Source organism: Phyllopteryx taeniolatus, chromosome 1 (genome assembly GCF_024500385.1).
Source record: "Phyllopteryx taeniolatus isolate TA_2022b chromosome 1, UOR_Ptae_1.2, whole genome shotgun sequence".
Lineage (NCBI taxonomy): Eukaryota > Metazoa > Chordata > Actinopteri > Syngnathiformes > Syngnathidae > Phyllopteryx > Phyllopteryx taeniolatus.
The window spans coordinates 49,204,262-49,223,044 of record NC_084502.1 but is presented as its reverse complement, the minus strand read 5'-3'; the positions used below and the strand labels follow the sequence as shown (position 1 = coordinate 49,223,044).

Here is an 18,783-nt window from a genome sequence, read left to right as displayed (position 1 = left end):
CACCTCCACCTTAAACTCTTCTGTCACGCATACAGCGCACCTCACCACTGTTCTGCTGCTCTCATACATGTCCTGTATTATTCTAACATACTTCTCTGCCACTCCAGACTTCCGCATGCACTACCACAGTTCCTCGCTTGGTACTCTGTCATAGGCTTTCTCTAGATCAACCAAAACACAATGTAGCTCCTTCTGACCTTCTCTGTACTGCTGCATCAACACCCTCAAAGCAAATAATGCATCAGTGGTAGTCTTTCTACGCATGAAACCATTTTGTTCCTTGGAAATACTCACTTCTGTCCTGAGTCAAGCCTCCACTACACTTTCCCATAACTTCATTGTGTGGCTCATCAACTTTATTCCTCTATATTTCCCACAGCTCTGCACATCACTGTTGTTCTTAAAAATGGGAACCAGCACACTTTTCCTCCATTCCTCAGGCATCGTCTCACCCGCTAGAATTCTGTTGAACAAGATGGTCAAAAACTCCACAGCTCCCTCTCCTATTGCTTCCATACTCCAAGTGCACAGGACAATTCTTATTTTTTCAGATCCATCCCAGGCCTCTTTCATATCTGGATATAAATTGGATATATACAGTGTCTGACACAAGTGCAGTATGGAGGCTCACAGGGCCCGCATCCGACCTATACGTCATAAAAAGGCGACAAATGTCACAATTGCAGTTTTTCATTCACTTCCAGAACAATTTGTCCAAATTTTTCTGAATTTACATATTTTCTAAATGTTGTAGAGAAATTTACCCCGGGACAGTTATTGCAGTATATTATGTAACAGGATAAAAATAATTTTGCATACTGTTCAACTGCACAACATAATTGTTACTCTATAATCGTAATCATGAATAAGTTATGGCTTCAATATTTATTTTAATAATTTTATTGTTATCAACCTTGTAATGGCGGACGCAGTTGCAGCGTGAATCAAAGTATATGGGATTTCAATGTGCTATTGTCAAAAATGTCTGTCTATGGATTAATTCGCCTTTACCAATTCTGTTTTCAACCTTTGTGTCATGATCCATGCCCTGCAGTTCCTCTTTTTGAGCTTGGGTGGCGCCGTTTGCCCCGTTTCGCCCTCTCCCCCACTGTCTCCTTGGCAATCAGCATCACCAGTCTTCAAGCAGCACTGATTACTGCCTGTATTTAAAGCCTGTCAAGTTCTACAGCCTTCGCCTGAGTATTGACGCTTGTTTGTGACTTACCGGCTGACTCTTGTACTCCCAGGTTTTATAGTAATTATCCTACGACCCGCATCAGTACTCACACGATTGTGTCCTTCCGTCCGTGCCTTCCCTGTCTCACTGACCGCTCCAGCCACGCCACCAAGCTACCCCACCTGCTTACGTTCCCGCTTCCTGCTCGCTCCTCATCTCGACGGTCTTCCACCTCGCCTTGGATCTTACCCTAAGCCAACCTACAACAAACCATTCTCAATCTACTCCCTCTGCCTCAGTCTGCTCTTGGGTCCACTCCAATTCACATCCTACTACGCTCCTTGACGGAATACTCAGGCCATGACGGACCCAGCGACTACCGAAGCGTTGAGGGAAGCGCTCGCCCATCAGGGCGCGCACATCGGCAGACAAGACAAATCCCACCGCCTTACACAACAAGTATCCCTCCTGTCCTCCTGTGAGTATTCCTGCTGAGCCCGCAGCCTCCGACCAACCCTGCCTCCCGTACAAAGAGCCGCACGTTCCTCCTCCCGAACCTTACTCGAGAGATCTTGATTCATGTAGCCAATTATTATTAAACTGCACTTTAGTATTCGATCTCCAACCGCTGAGCTATCCAACCGAAAAACTAAGATTGCGTTTGGTACAAACCTCACTAGATTCCTTTATGGCAGAACTCAAAAATGTTTTCAATCACCCGTTAAGGGTAGGGAAGCCACTTGGCGTCTCCTAGCTCTCACCCAAGGTTCGAGTTCCATGGGGTCCTACTTCATCGCTTTCCGGATACTCGCAAGTGAATACGGGTGGGACAACGCAGCGCAAAGGGGAATTTTTTTTAAACGGCTATCAGAACAACTTAAGGACGAGCTCACGACCAGGGACGAACCCACCTACCTCGAGAACCTTATTTCATTAGCTATTAAACCATACAACCGCCTCTGAGAGACAGCGCGTGAGTGGGGAGTTAAGATGCGTAGTTTCGCTCCACCCACCGTGGCTGTGCCCCCAATGACTCCACCGCACACTGAACCCCCTGTCGCCTCCTCTTCACCCCCACTGAATTAGAAGAACCTATGCAACTAGGCAGGACCCGCTTAGACCCCCAGGAACGACAGCGCCGCTTCACTCGGCGACTATGCATCTATTGTGGACAGCCTGGTCACTTCCTTTCTACCTGCACTCTCAAACCAAAAGACGGGGCTCACCACGACCTGAGAGCGTCGTGGTGAGCCAAACCAACACCTCCCCAAGCTCTCCCTCCCGTATGACTGTTCCCGCATGTATTCATGGCTATGTCTGCAACACACCAGTCTCTGCCCTCATTGACTCCGGCGCTGATGACAATTTCACCCATGAGGGCTTAGCGTGTCACCTCCAGCTTCCCCTCGAGCCCCTCCCGTGACCTAAGAAATTCACGGCCCTCGACGGGCGACTCATCTCCCATGTCACCCACCAAACTGCACCATTCAACCTGCTCATTTCTGGGAATCACCGCGAAACATTACAGTTATTTATCATCCATTCGACAGGGACGCCACTAGTCCTCGGCAGCCCTTGGCTAAAACAACACAACCCTGCCATAGATTGGACCCACCTCTCTATCACTGGTTGGAGTCACTTCTGTCATTCCCACTGTCTCCTTTCGGCCATCCTCCAGCACACACCTCAGCCACCTGTTACACCTACTGATCTCTCCCGAGTCGCAGAAGATTATCACGATCTATCCCCCATGTTCAGCAAGGAACTCGCCATCTCTCTTCACCCCCATCGCCTCTATGATTGCGCCATTGATCTTTTGCCGGTAGCCCTTCTTCCCTCCAGCCGCCTCTTTAATCTTTCCCGTCCCAACAAAAAGGCCATGGAAAGTTTTATCGGTGACTCACTGGCTTCTGGACTCATCCGGCCCTCTTCGTCCTCCGTGGGGGCTGGCTTCTTTTTCGTGGAAAAGAAAGATACCACTCTCCACCCCTGCATTGATTTCCGAGGCCTCAATGACATCAGGGATAAAAACAAAGCTCCACTGCCCCTTATTGACCCCTCTTTTGAACCCCTCTGCGACACCCAGATTTTCATGAAGTTGGATTTACGCAACGCATCGCATCTCATCCGCATCAGAGAAGGGGATGAATGGAAAACGGCTTTCAATACCCCACTTGGACACTTCGAGTACCTGGTCATGCCGTTTGGATTAACCAACGCCCCTGCCATTTTTCAAACCTTCAATAATGACGGCCTCCGCGACATGCTGAACCGGTTCGTTTTCGTCTATCTTGACGACATACTCATCTTCTCCGGCTCCCCGAAGAACATCGCCAGCATGTCCGTCAAGTCCTCCAACGCCTTCCAAGCAGGCGGCAACTGGCCCATTCCCTCCACCCGCAAGGAGCTTCAACGTTTCCTCGGTTTCGCCAACTTCTATCGACTTTTCATCCATGACTACAGCAAGGTTGCCGTACCTCTCACCAGTCTCACCTCCGCCAGCTCACCTTTCCATTGGACCCCTGCCGCATCGCAAGCATTCAAACGCTTCAAGAAGTGTTTACTAGTGCTCCCATTCTGTGACACCCTGACCCCTCCCTCCAGTTCGTGGTGGAGGTGGACGCCTCTGACACGGGAGCGGGAGCTGTCCTCTCCCAGCAGGACCCAGTTTCCCCAAAACTCCATCCCTGTGCCTTTTTCTTCAGTCGCCTGTCTACATCCGAGCGTAACTATGAAGTCGGGAACCGTGAGCTGCTCGCTATCGTTTGGGCCCTGGAGAGGACCGTTACACCCTTTTTTATATGGACTGACCACAAAAAACGATTTCAGTTTTTCTTTTTTAATAAATCTGCAAAACTTTCAACAATTCTGTTTTTTCTGTCAATATGGGGTGCTGTCTGTACACTAATGAGGAAAAAAATTAACTTAAATGATTTTAGCAAATGGCTGCAATGTAACAAAGAGTGAAAAACCTAAGGAGGTCTGAATACTTTCCGTACCCACTGTATATTTATTTATTTCCTATATCCACTATAGCTACTTAAATGATGGAAATTTCCTTATTGTGAGACTAATAAAGGTTATCTTATATTATATTACAAATATTTATTATTGGCGGCACGGTGGACGACTGGTTAGAGCGTCTGCCTCACAGTTCTGAGGACAAGGGGTTCCATCCCCGGCCCCGCCTGTGAGGAGTTTGCATGTTCTCCCCGTGCCTGCGTGGGTTTTCTCCGGGCACTCCGGTTTCCTCCCACAACCCAAAAACATGCATGGTAGGTTAATTGACAACTCTAAATTGCCCGGAGGTGAGTGTGAATGGTTTTTTGTTTGTATGTGCCCTGCGATTGGCTGGCAACCAGTTCAGGGTGTACCCCGCCTCCTGCCCGATGATAGCTGGGATAGGCTCCAGCACGCCCGCGACCCTAGTGAGGAGAAGCGGCTCAGAAAATTGATGGATTGATGGATATAAATTATTAATAATAATATACTTTTAACCTGACCCCGGTCTCAGCTTTTTTTGCTCTCTTTTTTTCAACAATATTGTGTTTAGTACATCGAATTAATTCCTGAAATTTTAATCACGGTGGCCAGACACTGTCCTGGCCAGTAATGTGGGCGGGATATTTTTCACCCCAATATCCGGAACAATTGGTGTTACGGCCGTAACAACCCAGCGTTCAGTGATTTCAATAACAAAAAACAGACATTTCATAACATTTGACAGCTCTGCAATTGTTCGACAAAACAGACATGCTACAAACTGCAACGGCGGACGAAGTAGTAGAAACCAGTCAGTGGTGAAAAGAAGATGCTTTCAAACTGATAAATATAAGAAAATGTTAGCGCCGGTTGCACAAAATCCTTGAAATCGCCACAAATGCATCATGAAGAGACCTACGCGCAATATGACATCGTTTTTCGTGCATGCATGTGACAATACGGATGCATTCCATCCACAGCAGAAGCCACATTTGTTTCTGTAATGTGAAAGACTACATAAAAAGATCAGATTTAACCAAAAATCTGAATTGGGCATCATGCCCTGCAGTGTGAACATAGCTTTAGTCTCGTCAGTCCATAGAATATTCTCCCAAAAGTCTTATCATCATTTAGATGTTTTTAGTAAGTAAGAAGAGCATTTGTTGTTTTTGCTCAGTCTCTTCCTTATTGTTGGATCATGAATACTGACCTTAACTGAGGCAAGGGAGGCCTGCAGTTATGTAGATGTTGTGCTGGGTTCCTTAGTGACAACCTGGATGAGTCTTCGCTGTGCTTTTGCTGTAATTTCTGTAGGCTGGCAACTCCTGTTCACCACTGTTTCGCGGTTTCTTCGTTTGTGGATAATGGCGCTCACTGTGGTTCGCTGGAGTCCTAAAACTTTAGAAATGGCTTTGTAACCCTTTCCAGACTGACAGATGTCAGTTAATTTATTTCTCATCTTTTCTTGAATTTTTTGGATCGTGGAATTTTGTTGCAGCTTTTTGAGATCTTTTTACATACATCATTTTGTCGGACAGGTTCTATTTAAGTGATTTCTTTGCTGAACAGGCCTGGAGGTACCGGTAATCAGGCGTGTGTGTGGTCAGTGAAAAAGAACTCACCAGTCTAAAAAATGTGATTAGCCAGTTAATTCATGACTGGGGGGGTGCAATTACTTTTTCACAGGGTCAGGTATTTTTTTTATTTTTTTTATTTTTTTTAATTGGAAAAAAAGAAGAAAAAAAATCATTTAAAAACAGCCTTTTCTCTTTACTTTGGTTATCTTTGTCTGATATTTACGTTTGTTTGATGATCTTAAACATTAAAGTGTGGAAACGCTGCAAAAAATAAGAATTTGAGACGGGGACAAATATTTTTCACAGCACTGTAGGAGAATATGGCCCTTATCAAACCTGCGAATGGCCACCGTCAAGGCCTCGGGTGATGTGGCACATGGACAGATGACCTCAGGCTTTAGACCATGAGACTGGAAAACATTCAGGAAGGCATCGCATGATGACACTGACCCTAATTGCGCACAAAACAGAGAAAAGGGTCAATAATTTAAAACCAAAACAATGTCTACAAAAAGTTAAAATAAAAAAGGTATGTGACTCACATGGGTTTGCTCCATCAGCTACTATAAGCATTCGTATGGAGGACAGGTTGGTGTCCCTCTGCTCTTTGTGGGCCATCATTGCCCAGTGAATGTCACGGCACTTCACCAAGGCCACACGGGCTGCGAGATGAGAAGAAACAATGTGCACTGACACAAAATATCGACAGACAACCATCATAATAAGAGAAATGAAGGCAAACCTTTGTGAATGTGCACCCTCTGCACCCAGGACATGGGGCAGGCTTTCATGACAGAATAGGGCACAGTAATGGTGTGGATTCTATTCATGACACTCTGTAAAGGACCACGCACATGTTGTCAATATTGGGATTGGCCACCAGTCTATTGGCTCTAGAGGGCAAATGGCAGCACATATCTCACCGTTAAGACGCCATGCCACAAACCCATGTCCTTCTTGCAGTCCAAAACATTAACCAGAGTCTCACCTGAAACAAAAAGCAGAAACACATTAGCGAATGTGAGAGACACACACAGGAAGGAGAGATAATGCTATGTCCATGTAATCCATTATCATTATTATTATTGTAACTATCCATCCATTTTCTATAGCGTTTGTCTCCATTAGGATCGCAGGTGAGCTGGAGCTGATCCCAGTCAATTATTATTATTATTATTATGCAGTGGAACTAGATTAAAAATGTTTTATTTTACAGTTATATTGGATGCTTTGTCGTTTATTCATTGCAAGTAATCACATTTTAAACGGATAAAAATATTTGTGACAATAAGAAATTGAGTCACTGGTGGTGTAGTGGCACATTTTCCTTACGATTTCCAACGGTGACGATTTGAATATTTGTGTGAATGGTTGTCTCTCGCTACAACACAAAAAAGCGTACTTAATTCAACCGAAAATTAAGTACTTTTTTTTCAGGTATATTGGCGCTAACTATGAAGGCAGAATAGCTGAAATCCTCATAATTTTCACAGTATCCTAAGCAAAAAAAGTGTTATTGCTGTGCCAGTAATTACAGCACGGTGTTATAATTATTATACTGTATTATTCTGTTATTTTTTTCAACAAATATTTTTCTGTACTTTTTTTCCTACTTATTCGAATTAACGCCACGGTTAAGTTCCAGCCCTAATTATGATACCATTCAGGGATCCCTTTTGATGTGTTCCGCGTCTGAGACGATGAGCAGGGAAGCATATTCGTTCTGGGTCCATTGACGCATGGTTTAAGATGCCCTACGTGTGTGTGTGTGTGTGTGTTGGTGAAGAGCTTCCACACATAGTGAATCAAAAGTACGACTCCTGTCTTAGTGCTACCCAATCAGAGGCAGATTAGTGTGGGTCATCGTTCCATAAATACAATGGACACAGGAGTTTTTTCTGGACTTGATCAATTTTCATTGTTGTGGTAACAACCGCCATGCTGCTCAAGACGCAGTAAACTGCTGGCAGAATGGCATTTGCTTCGTAGATGCACACTACTAGGACACCTAAAGGAAAGTTAACCGTTTATTACATTCGAGCTAAGGGCTGGAGCTAAAAAGCTCACTCGACCGCGTATCATCGTTGAAACATCAGCACTTGTTGTGTGAGTGTGTTCCCCACATAACACACACACACACACGCGGAAAAGTTAACGGTTTATTAACCATAACCACAGCGGCACACGTTATCAATATTCAGGCAGTAGCTGATTTTCAACATCATTTGATTGAGAGGTAAGGGTCTCACGTCACAGTCCAGCAGCTCGAGGGTGGGCTTTATGTTGCATTTTATTTATCCTTTATTTAACCAGGTAAAAGCTCATTGACAGATAAAATCTCTTTTTCAAAAGCCAAGAGGCAGCAGAAATTGTACAGTACATAAAAAGAAAACATTCATACAATAAATAAAAATAAAGACTAAAAACACAACAGTAATATTAAAATGTATGGCACCTGTTTTAAAAACTGTTTTTTAATTAATTCAAATTTGACAGGCTTTAAGACATTTTTTGGGCCTTTTTAGTGGATTAATGACTCTATACTGCCAAATGTTTAATATTTGTTTAAGTGTAATTTTTGCAAACATTTATTTATATTCTTTATTTATCTAAGATATTTTATTCATATTACATTGATTTTACAATGCCTATGTTCAATGTTCTTTAGAATTGAAAGTTAATTGTTCTTAAAAAGGATGTACTTGAATTATTATGCTCTATAACATCATTATATCAGTGGCATAAAAAAACATCAATATACTTATCGTGATAGTTTTTGGGAAAATATATCCTTCTAAAAAAATTCCCATCGTGCAGGCTGAAACATAATATTTGGAGAGAGAGCAAAAGCAATGGATAACACAAAAATAGTGTCCTAATTGTACAAATAAAAATCTGCAATATAGCGGGACCACGAAGCAACAACCGTCATATAGCGGAGGATTACTATATCTGTACTCTGAAATGATAAATTGCAGAGACTCATTGTTCCAGGGCTTGGACTCATTGTTTCCAAACTGGTGCATCCTGGGACTCACATCGTCTCAAGTGTAAAATGATCTATGCTATTATTATGTGGCGTACTGACCTTCACAGTAGTTACAGGCCTGTGTCAGGGCTTGACAGTGAGTCAGCATGGAGAGCTTGGACACAGCCACACCCATCACGGTCCCCTCCTTACTGGCTTTGTACTGCAATGAGTGGAATCAGACATCCTTCAGACAGGAAGTGGAGCTCTACCAGTATACTTCATACTAAACTATATAACAACACGTGTGACATTTCAGAAGCTACATGATAAGAAAAATACGTTCGCCTTAGATGTGAGTACCTCGATGTAGGCAGTGTCTGTGTTGGCAGTGGGAATATGAGGCTGCCAGTCTTTGGAAGGTTTGGTGAGGTACTTGGTGTCCGTCACCACCCATTTCATTCTCGGCCATCCTGGGGAAGGAGAACAAGTATTTTAGCTGACTACAAGGCGAAGAGAGACCTCATAATGACCCATACTAAAACAAAGTTTACACTTTACAGTCTCAGCTCCTGCTGTGCATGCAGAAAGGCCACCCAAGCAAATCTTAACACCACAATGTATAATCCCTCTAAAGATGCCCTCTAATGGGTCTCCAGGAGGCACATATGACCAACGCTGAGCCAGTACTACATATTGGCAATGGAGCCCTGGGGATGGCTAACCTTTGAACTGAATGATCTCTCCATTTGGTGTCTTGGGCAGCCCTTTGAGACATACTTCACTGGTCAGTGCCAGACTGACGCCACAGCTGCCCAAGAGGAACCCAATCTGCTGGCTGCCTGCATCCTATGGAAAGAGACAACGGCCGATTAATATAATGGACAATTAATCTGTACAAAACTATAGACCAGACCTGGACATTTTACGGCCCGTCCCAAATCTCTGACCAGCTCTCACAGAGTTGTTATGAAGTGAAAATAAAATGTTGAACAACTACGGTGCTTTTATATTTTGATAGCAGCTGTCCAGGAAAACTCAAGGTTTGTTTTGTGTGCTTCTGCATGTTCAGATGCATCTTGATGTATGTGTGTGGGCACTACAACCGAACAAGAGAAAGAGAAGGAGCAGGACATGTATCTTCATGATGACCGCATTCTTATTTCCGACATGGTGGTTAAAAGAGGGGGACTTGCCCCGATAATCATTTTGGAGTCCCAAAGAGGAACTTGCCAACATAGCGTATGGTGCTCTAAATGTCAGCATCAATACGTATAAATATTGATGCACACGTCTGGCACCTTTTTGTGAACGTTGATTAAAAAGTGATATCCAGTAATCCCCTGCTGCTAGCGGTGGGGGGGAGGGGGTTTTGGTCTGCCCAACCACAAATAGCGAGAAAAAATGTGAGTAACTGACGTACCCCTAAAACGGTTTATAATTCCCTACAGTAGTTGCCACTAGATGGCACTAAAGCACTACTCTTCTATTAGACAGGGAAATGTACCGCCTGTGGGCCACGTACAGCCTGTCCACAGTCTGTGACCAGCCAACACAGTCTTTATGAAGTCCAAATAAAATATCTAGTGCTTTTATCCGGCACGCTCATATTTCTCTTGTTATCTTTTTATTACCTTTTATTTCAAAAATGTGCCTGTGAGCGAGCCGTTTACGTATAAATGCCCCTACACAAGTTTCCCGGCCCATGACGTGGCAGGTTGGCTCGGAGGAGATCTGCCAATTTCAAGCAGTGGTCTGCAATGCATCTGCTGCATGTGTCACATGGATGGCTCACACATTAATTCACAAGTGTACGAAGTGCTGCCTCCCCTAGTGAAAATGCTTTCACAGTTTTTACGGAAGCTTGCTTTTTTTCCAATTTCTGGGCTTCGCTTCTGAATATAGATGCAACTCACCTAGTGCCAACGCCTTCGGTCAGCCGCTGGTTGTTATGGTAACAATTCGCCATTGGCCCAGTATGTGGCACGGGGTATACACACTCCCTTGCATTAGCCCCCTCACGATTGGCTAATTTTGGCAAGGCTGAATAGAGTGTGCTATAATTCTCAATCGTTGGGGTATTTTGATGATAGCATGTCACAGACAAGAAAGCATAATGTGTCGCCTTTACAGATCGCATCGTCCTTACTTGTTTCGAAAGTGGTACTTCAATAGGGACAGGGATGACCTCAGCCAACAAACAGCCATAGAATGCAACCCACAACATACCAGGGTCACTGTTTGGGTAAACCAGCGCCACCTAGGAGACAAAAGAGAATACATTTCCACGTCACTTGCGTGACGTGTGCACACTCGGTGTGCGGAGATTGACATGCTCGTACTCGATCTCCAGGTTGTAGCACAGGTTCTGTCTTTGTGCCCAGTTTATTCAGTAGCGTGTAAGCCAGTTTCAGACTGCGACTCCACAGTTTGCCTACAAGGAGAAAAAAAATAAAAATCAGAATCCTGGTGAAAAATAGGCCCTGAAGTTCATACGATTTTTGTAATTGGAACCATCATCACATGTGACATCATAACACGTGAGCCATCAGCACTCGATTTCATTTCAGCCAGTCTGAAAGGATTAACTGTGCTAGTGTTGGCGTTTTTTTCAACACTTTCTCATACATTAACGTGAAGTAAGCAGACTTGCTTTCTGTGCAGAAAAGAAGCTGGCGGTGTCCAAGTACTTTTGGTCCATGTTTCAGTCAACGATAGTTCGGGATGATGGACAGCAGTCATGTGGGTGATCCACCACAAGTCTCGCTTCTGTTCCTGTTCCACTTCATGTTTTTGTTCACTTGGACGAGCGTGATAGGATTCTCAGCCGGCAGGATTTTGTGAGCAAAAAATTTTGATGTGGGTTTTTTGTGACTGTGTTGAGCATTTGAGCCCATTGAAGGAACAATGACTGTAAGTTAGCTTCTTGCGCTAGCAGCCGACTGTCTAGCTGCAATACGTCTCTTGGCTCTTTTGTACAAAAAGTTAGAATGTTTTATGTATGTGTTATGTTTTAGAGTTTTACTTTACATTACTGGTTGATTTCATTTTATACTTATTTTAGCCTCCGTATTTGTTGTCAGTGTTTACTGTATAATAGAAATGTCAACTGCTGCAAATACTAATTATAACAATAAATATGCTAATTAAACATAGCCTGAACAGTTATTAAAGGATTTTTGTCCATTTAGACTGGCCCAGCATCGGATTTTGATCCAACTTTGAGTGAACACTCTATTTACAAGGCAAATTGTTGCTCACCATATGTGAGCGTGTAGAGGGGTTTTCCTGTGATGTCCAGCGCTGTGAGGGCGGGGCTCTTGGCCTGGGTGGCCCCCCAGCGGGCTAGGGCTGCTTGTAGGGCAGGAGGCCAGTTACTAACAACACCGAGGGGCTCCCCCTTTACTGGGATGATTTGACGACCCTCTGGCTTTGGGGTGTTGGGATCTGGCTGGGGAACTGGATGAAACAGAGGTTTAGGACCAAGGTTACGGGGGTTCTTTGTTGTAATGAATGGAATAAATTAAGATGCTCACCTTCGACTATTTCCTCAGAGTCGTCGAGGAAGAATTCACTGAGTGGTGGTCTTTTGGGCCGTTTGAGCGTGTTTAGCAACTGTTGAATCTTAGTGGACACTCTGCTGTTGACAGGCACACCTGCACAAACAACCACCACCGTCAACAAACAAACAAACCAATAAAGCATAACACATCCATACATGCAATTCTAACACACATTTCTATTGTAGCACACACTGACTCACACAGTCGGGGTCAAAATCAGCAACAGGAAAGATTTGAAAGCTACTTGGACAGATACAGGTTGGAGGATTGAGGGAAAACAGAGCGTAGAAGGTTGTCTAAGTCTAAGTTGGAGACACGCATGGAGAGTGACAGTGTGGAAAGCAAGCTGACACGGGCCTCTTCGGCATCCCTCCCCGTCCCACTCATATTACCTTTTTGCGTTCCTTTTTAAATGAAAGGCAAGATGAATTAATGGACCCAAAAGAAAGAAGACAAAATATATGTGATTAGCGGCATGTTCCTTGACTTAATTAACACTTAGCACTCAACGAACATGTCATCACCGCAGGACTGTCGAACAGAAAACACAAATATGTCACAAAACTGCAATGATTAAAAGATGCAACAAGTTTAATATACAGGTCCAGCTCAATAAAACATTGAATATGGTAGCAAACTTCATTCATTCCAGTAGTTCAATTCAAAAAGTGAAACTCAACTCACATTTGCGAGATTCACTACACAAAGTGTGAAGCAGTTCATGATTTTATCTTTGATGATTGTAGCTCACAGCAAATGAAACAACAAAATGTAACATCAAGAAATTGGAATGTTTTATAAGCAGAGCTGCATATCTATAAAAATTATCTTCCAGAAAAATGTGTCCAAATTTGACTGAATTTCCATATTTTCTAAATTTTGTCAAGAACATTTCCGTGCGACAGTCATAATCATAATCGTTAATAAATTATGGCTTCAATATTTGTCATAAAATAAAATGTTTTTATTACATCAACCTTGTAATGGTGGACGCAGTTCCAGCCTGAATCAGCGCCAGTATGAGAGTTTGACGTTCGATCATCAAAAATATCTGTCTATGGATTAATTCACCTTTTCAATTCTGTTTTCAACCCTGGTAACAAAATAAAAAGTCTATTAAAGAAGATTAATTAGATCGCAAAAGTCAAAACGTCAATTTTGCAAACAAATAAACAACATTGCTGATCAACTGAATTGGATAGTTTATGTATGGACAATAGTTTTGGTTTCAATTTTGTGCAATGTACTTCTTTTACGCGTATGAATGTAATTGCGTCTTCTCTTGCATGAAATTTGTTATATGTTTATATTTGCTATATCCACAATTGCTGCTGAAATGATGCAAATTATTTATATCTTATCTTATTTTACAAATATTTATTAATAACAGTACTATATTTTTAACCTGCACACGTGACGTACTAATTCATTTCTGGTTCAGACACGGCATACTGTGTGGACGTGTATTATTTCATATTTATATCTCTAAACATGCATTAATTGGCCCGTTATTTTGTTGGTCAAAGTTGGTTACTCTCTGCGAAAACGCGTTTCCAGCCAGACCTATGTGAAAAGTGAATTGTTTCAGCAAATCATTTATTTCGATGTTTTGCGACTGCATGACACAATAGCTTAGCAAATAGCATGGCTTTGACAACATCTTCGCCTATCCCCCTCCTCGTCCTCCCTTCGTGACACCTTTGTTAGAACCATGGTAAGAAGTGACTTACAATGTGTTGACACCGGACAAAAAGAGAACTTTCGCTTCCGCAGCTTCGCAGCTGTTCAATGTGGACGCGGCAGTAATGTCAGACACTGGATTTTTTTCCCCCAATATCCCGAACAATCACTATTATGGCCGTAACGAGTCAACGTAGAGTGATTTCCGTAAAATACGGAAGTTCCGTAACATTTGGCAGCTCTGCATAAGGAACAATCAAAAGGCTTATTATTGAAATAAGGTAGAAATTGACATGTTTAGTGAATCTGTAGGCCATAATATATAGTTTCACTTTTAAATTGAATGACTGAAACAAATGAACTTTCTATGCTATTCTAATTTATTGTGACGCACCTATGACTCGGGATCGATTAAGACGTGATTGTTGTTGTTTTTACCCCACTCAGTAAAAATGTACATAGACAGACACACCCATCTGATACCACCAACACACTTCTGTGTGCATGTACCGTCAGCAGTATCCAGCATGCTAGAGCGGCTCTGCCCACGACTCATGCCCCTGACGGCAGGAGGCAGGTCCATTCTCGAGCCTCTGTCCTGGGTAGTGGAGGATGATGTCACATCAGGAGGGACACTGTTCTCTAATGGAGAATGACAAAGCAAGCGACGCTAAAGTGGACGTCTACCGAGTATAACAAACTCATTCATATGTGTTGTTGATGAAGGGGATTACCGATGCGCGTGTGGGCTAGGACATCGGCCAGCACAGAAGCAGCAGGCTGGGGTGGGGGCTGGGGCTGGCTTTTCGGCTCTCCGTGGGATAGGGTGGAGGACGCCGATGAGGACGTGGAGGAGCTTTGGACAGAACGGTTGATCCAATAATCGGGACTCTGCAGGCCCTGGGCCAGCGCCGCAGTGAGGGCGGCCTTTCTGCGTAGTGAGCCCTCGTCCTCTGATGCAGAAGACGTGTCTGGTGGAAAGAAAAAATATTTGAAATCTGTCACCTTGGTCAATGTTGATACACTGTGTACCATGAAGATCCAATGCTCCAAAAATTTTACAATTTGCAGTTACACCAAAAGGCTGGTGAACAATATGCCCCAAAGTTGAAACAACTTTTGAAGTTTGTACCATCAACATACAAGGACCTCATTTCAGGCAGCATTAAAGGTTTAACCCTGTGTTTGTTCCATTGCTATGGGCTTCATAGGACTCTCAGCCAGTATAGAGCAGCAGTTTGTGAACAAAGGACTTGAATTCGGATCTTTTGTGGTGTGATGCATTTGAGTCCATCTGTTTGTGATGTGGCGGCACGGTGTGCGACTGGTTAGAGCTTGAGCCTCACAGTTCTGAGGAGCGGGGTTCAATCCCCGGCCCTGCCTGTGTGGAGTTTGAATGTTCTCCCCGTGCCTGCGTAGGTTTTCTCCGGGCACTCCGGTTTCCTCCCACATCCATAAACATGCCTGGTAGGTTAATTGACAACTCTAAATTGCCCGGAGGTGAGTGTGAATGGTTGTTTGTTTGTACGTGCCCTGCGATTGGCTGGCAACCAGTTCAGGGTGTACCCCACCTCCTGCCCAATGATAGCTGGGATAGGCTCCAGCATGCCCCCGACCCGAGTGAGGAGAAGCGGCTCAGAAAATGGATGGATGGATGGATGGATGTTTGATGAAAAAACAGCACTGAGTGAAGATGTAGACTATTCCTTGGTGGTAGAAGCCTATCTGACATATGCTTGTCACTTGTGATCAAAAAGGAGTGTTTTATGTACATGTTACATTACATTTTTTTAAATAACATTCATGGTTGATTTGATTTCTACATGTGTGACAATGAGTGTTTATTAGCCCTGCTCATTTGTCATTAGCGTTAAATAGTGTTTTTTTTTTTTGTTTTTTAACGCATTACTATTAGACTGGTTAATGCTTATTTTTGTTTTTTATTTTTAACGTCACTTAAAACATTGACTGTACCCTTAACAAAGGTTTTATAATGGATGAATCAGTGTAATGGAACGAAACGTGGGCCAATTTGGAGGTACCACTACTGAAGCATATTAAAGAAACTAAAGTGCTAGTTGTACCTGGAGGTGTGCAAGCATCACTAGGAGACTGGACAAAGGCTGAGCGTCGCTTGGTTGGCATGGGCAGGGCCATCTTCTCCTCTCTGTGTTTGGCTAGGGCTGCCTGCACAGCTTCTGTGTGAATGTCTAAACAAATGAATATGGAAAGTGAGAAAAGAAGTGAGTGAAATAAAACTCTAGTAATACCTCATATGTTTTTTGCATTGTTTGTACCTGATCTGTAGCGCTCATCTCTGGCCCCTCCACTCCGGTGTGCACGATGGTGTCTGGAGGCTGAAGATGTGGAGGGGCCCGGGGCCTCAGGACTCGGCGTGGGCTCACCGCTGTGCCCCCCGGAAAGCTGCATATCTGGCAAAGTCATATCTGCATCTGGAGAAACAGCAGATGGAGGCTGAATAAATAAATCGAATAAATAATGAATAACTAAATAAATACTGCATGGCACACCAAGAGTACCTCTAAATTCGAAATCTGTGAACATAACAACCTGTGTTAACTTGAGCATGAATCTGGGGTGGTCCTGGGAAGCCAAGTTAATGGGGATGTGACAACTCAGATGAAAAAAAGAGATAGAGGTGTGTGTGTATGTGTGTTGTCAGTGTCTGTGTGTGTGTGTGGGGGGGGGGGGTCAGTCAAGGCCAATAAAACGGCAATATATGAGTAGCAGAAGGGGCCCGCACCAAGAGTCATGGCATGAGCCTTGTGACTATGAACCTCCCACCCTGTGATATGATCACCAGGGGCCTCATGTACAAAGACTTGCATGGATTTCCTACTAAAACATGGCGTACGCTCAAATCCAGAAAACGTTGCACGCACAAAAATATCCAGATGTATGAAACTCTACGTACTCATGAATCCAAGCACATTTCCTTCGTACATTCCAATCAACGTGGAAATGAGCGCACGTTGGAGTAGCCAACTCCTCCCTGTCCACGCCACATTTGAATATGCAAATCACATTTATATTAACCCTGCACCTGAGATGCCGATCTCTGCATGATCAGAAAAAAAGGAAAATGAGCAAAGCAATGAAGAAAAATATTTTTTCGGAATGTGAAGTTGCTCAATGAAGTGGGGGCGCGCAACAAAATCCTCTTTGGCACGCTGTCCTACGGCGTTAACAACAGGCGAAAGAGGAGTGAATGGGACAGTGCGTGTGCGGCTGTCAATGCTGTGGAGACATTAAGGTGGATGTGAAGCGGAGGACAGCTGCCCACCGCCAAAGTGTGGCCAAGAAAAGGGGGAAGAACCGGTGCGGAGGGCCTCACCCCGTTCAAGGAGAGAATCGCTGCGATCATGAGTGAAGCTGCTTACTCAGGGGTGATGGGAGGACGTGGCTGACTATGATCACACCACAAGGTTAATACCATGTATTTTTATAACTCATAAAAAATGTGTTCATACAGTAACCTACACTCAGCCCTGTGAGTTAAAGTTTCATGCGCAAATGTTGTATGTGTGGTATTTGTCATCAATCTTTTGAATTCAAATAGAAGCACATAAGCATATCAAAGAGGATATCAAAAACTTTGACTACTTTTTGATTACTCCATTTATTTTAATACACAGGAGTGGACATGCACGCTGAAAAAAAGTCATGTTTTTTTTTTAGGAGAAGAGGGGTAAATTATGTCAATTTAAACACATTTTAATCATGTGCAACCGATGTACATGTTCAAATGAAGTAAATTCGAAGGAATTTTTTTTCTCAGTGCATGTGCTGGAGTCACGAAGCGATTGTGAGGGCAATAGGCGGCATAAATGATCGACTTGATCAATTAATAGGTGTCCTCACAAATATCAGTGGTTCATTAAATACACTGGTTAACAAATGAATCCTTGCCTCAATTGCATTGTTGAAATCAAATGTTGCCAGGCATGAATTGTTCATCAGTGCTAATTGTTCATGTCTCTCTGATGTGCAGATTTATGAAAACAGTTTACCAGCATCACCTCTATATGTCGCCAAAGCACCAAAAGCTGCAGAAACGTGCGTACGCCAGCCATGCAGTTGGTGTGAGGCACCGCACATTTCCACGGTCACTCGATACATCTGAACTTTGTCGTGAAAAAGAACAGACGCCACGTTTTTGTGCATACGCACTTTTTGTACATGAGGACCTAGGTCACCGACTGCCAATCATTGTCCCTGCAACTTGTACGTGTGGCCCGTAGTGTAGTGGAGTGCATTAGAATTGGAGGACATGAAAGGCTGGTGGGGATAAGGTGGGAAGGCTGCAAAGCACTGCTAAGCTGCACTCCACAGCCCCCGAAAGCATGTTCAGTCGTGCTCACCATTATTGGCACCCCTCCTTAATATTTGGTTGCACACCCTTTGGCAGCGTTGACAGCCTCCCAACGTTTCTTGTATCCATCTATAAGCTTTTTTTCAAGTGGTGTTTTCTCCCACTCTTCCTTTGCAATTTGTTCAAGCTCTTGAACATTTTCCCCAATGGCAGATTTCAGCTTTCAGATTTTTCCTGAAAGCCTTCATTGCGGTTTCTGTAAACATACTGTTTGTGTGCATAGCCAAAATGCTCTATTTTTGTTTCATCTGTCCATTAAATGTTGTTTATCATTTGCTCTTTTGTATCAAACACAAGTTCCCGATAGAAAAATGTTGTTTCACTTGATTCATTTTCTTCAGTAGATATTCCACATTTAGTACTTAAAACTTCATGGGTGCCAATAATGGTGAGCAGGACTGTATGTAGTACAATAAAAAAGCAGTTGGAGATACATGGGCTGA

At 43.5% G+C, this 18,783-nt stretch overlaps 1 protein-coding gene across 4 annotated transcripts in view; it reads right to left on the bottom strand.

The window, feature by feature from the left end:
• Nucleotides 1-18,783, bottom strand: part of dip2ba (disco-interacting protein 2 homolog Ba) — an 89,181-nt gene that overhangs the window by 33,193 nt on the left and 37,205 nt on the right. For 2 of the 4 annotated variants that reach the window (XM_061747372.1, XM_061747392.1), the window contains exons 3-18: nt 16,245-16,400; nt 16,032-16,157; nt 14,682-14,918; nt 14,458-14,589; nt 12,660-12,671; nt 12,241-12,360; nt 11,966-12,163; nt 11,047-11,138; nt 10,854-10,964; nt 9,430-9,553; nt 9,068-9,177; nt 8,825-8,927; nt 6,660-6,724; nt 6,479-6,572; nt 6,279-6,398; nt 6,073-6,187 (exon numbers count right to left, since the gene is read on the bottom strand). In XM_061747372.1, the coding sequence (XP_061603356.1) occupies nt 6,073-6,187; nt 6,279-6,398; nt 6,479-6,572; nt 6,660-6,724; nt 8,825-8,927; nt 9,068-9,177; nt 9,430-9,553; nt 10,854-10,964; nt 11,047-11,138; nt 11,966-12,163; nt 12,241-12,360; nt 12,660-12,671; nt 14,458-14,589; nt 14,682-14,918; nt 16,032-16,157; nt 16,245-16,400 (1,915 nt within the window). The remainder of the gene's footprint in view (nt 1-6,072; nt 6,188-6,278; nt 6,399-6,478; nt 6,573-6,659; nt 6,725-8,824; nt 8,928-9,067; nt 9,178-9,429; nt 9,554-10,853; nt 10,965-11,046; nt 11,139-11,965; nt 12,164-12,240; nt 12,361-12,659; nt 12,672-14,457; nt 14,590-14,681; nt 14,919-16,031; nt 16,158-16,244; nt 16,401-18,783) is intronic. The other 2 variants (XM_061747382.1, XM_061747401.1) reach the window with 1 other exon arrangement.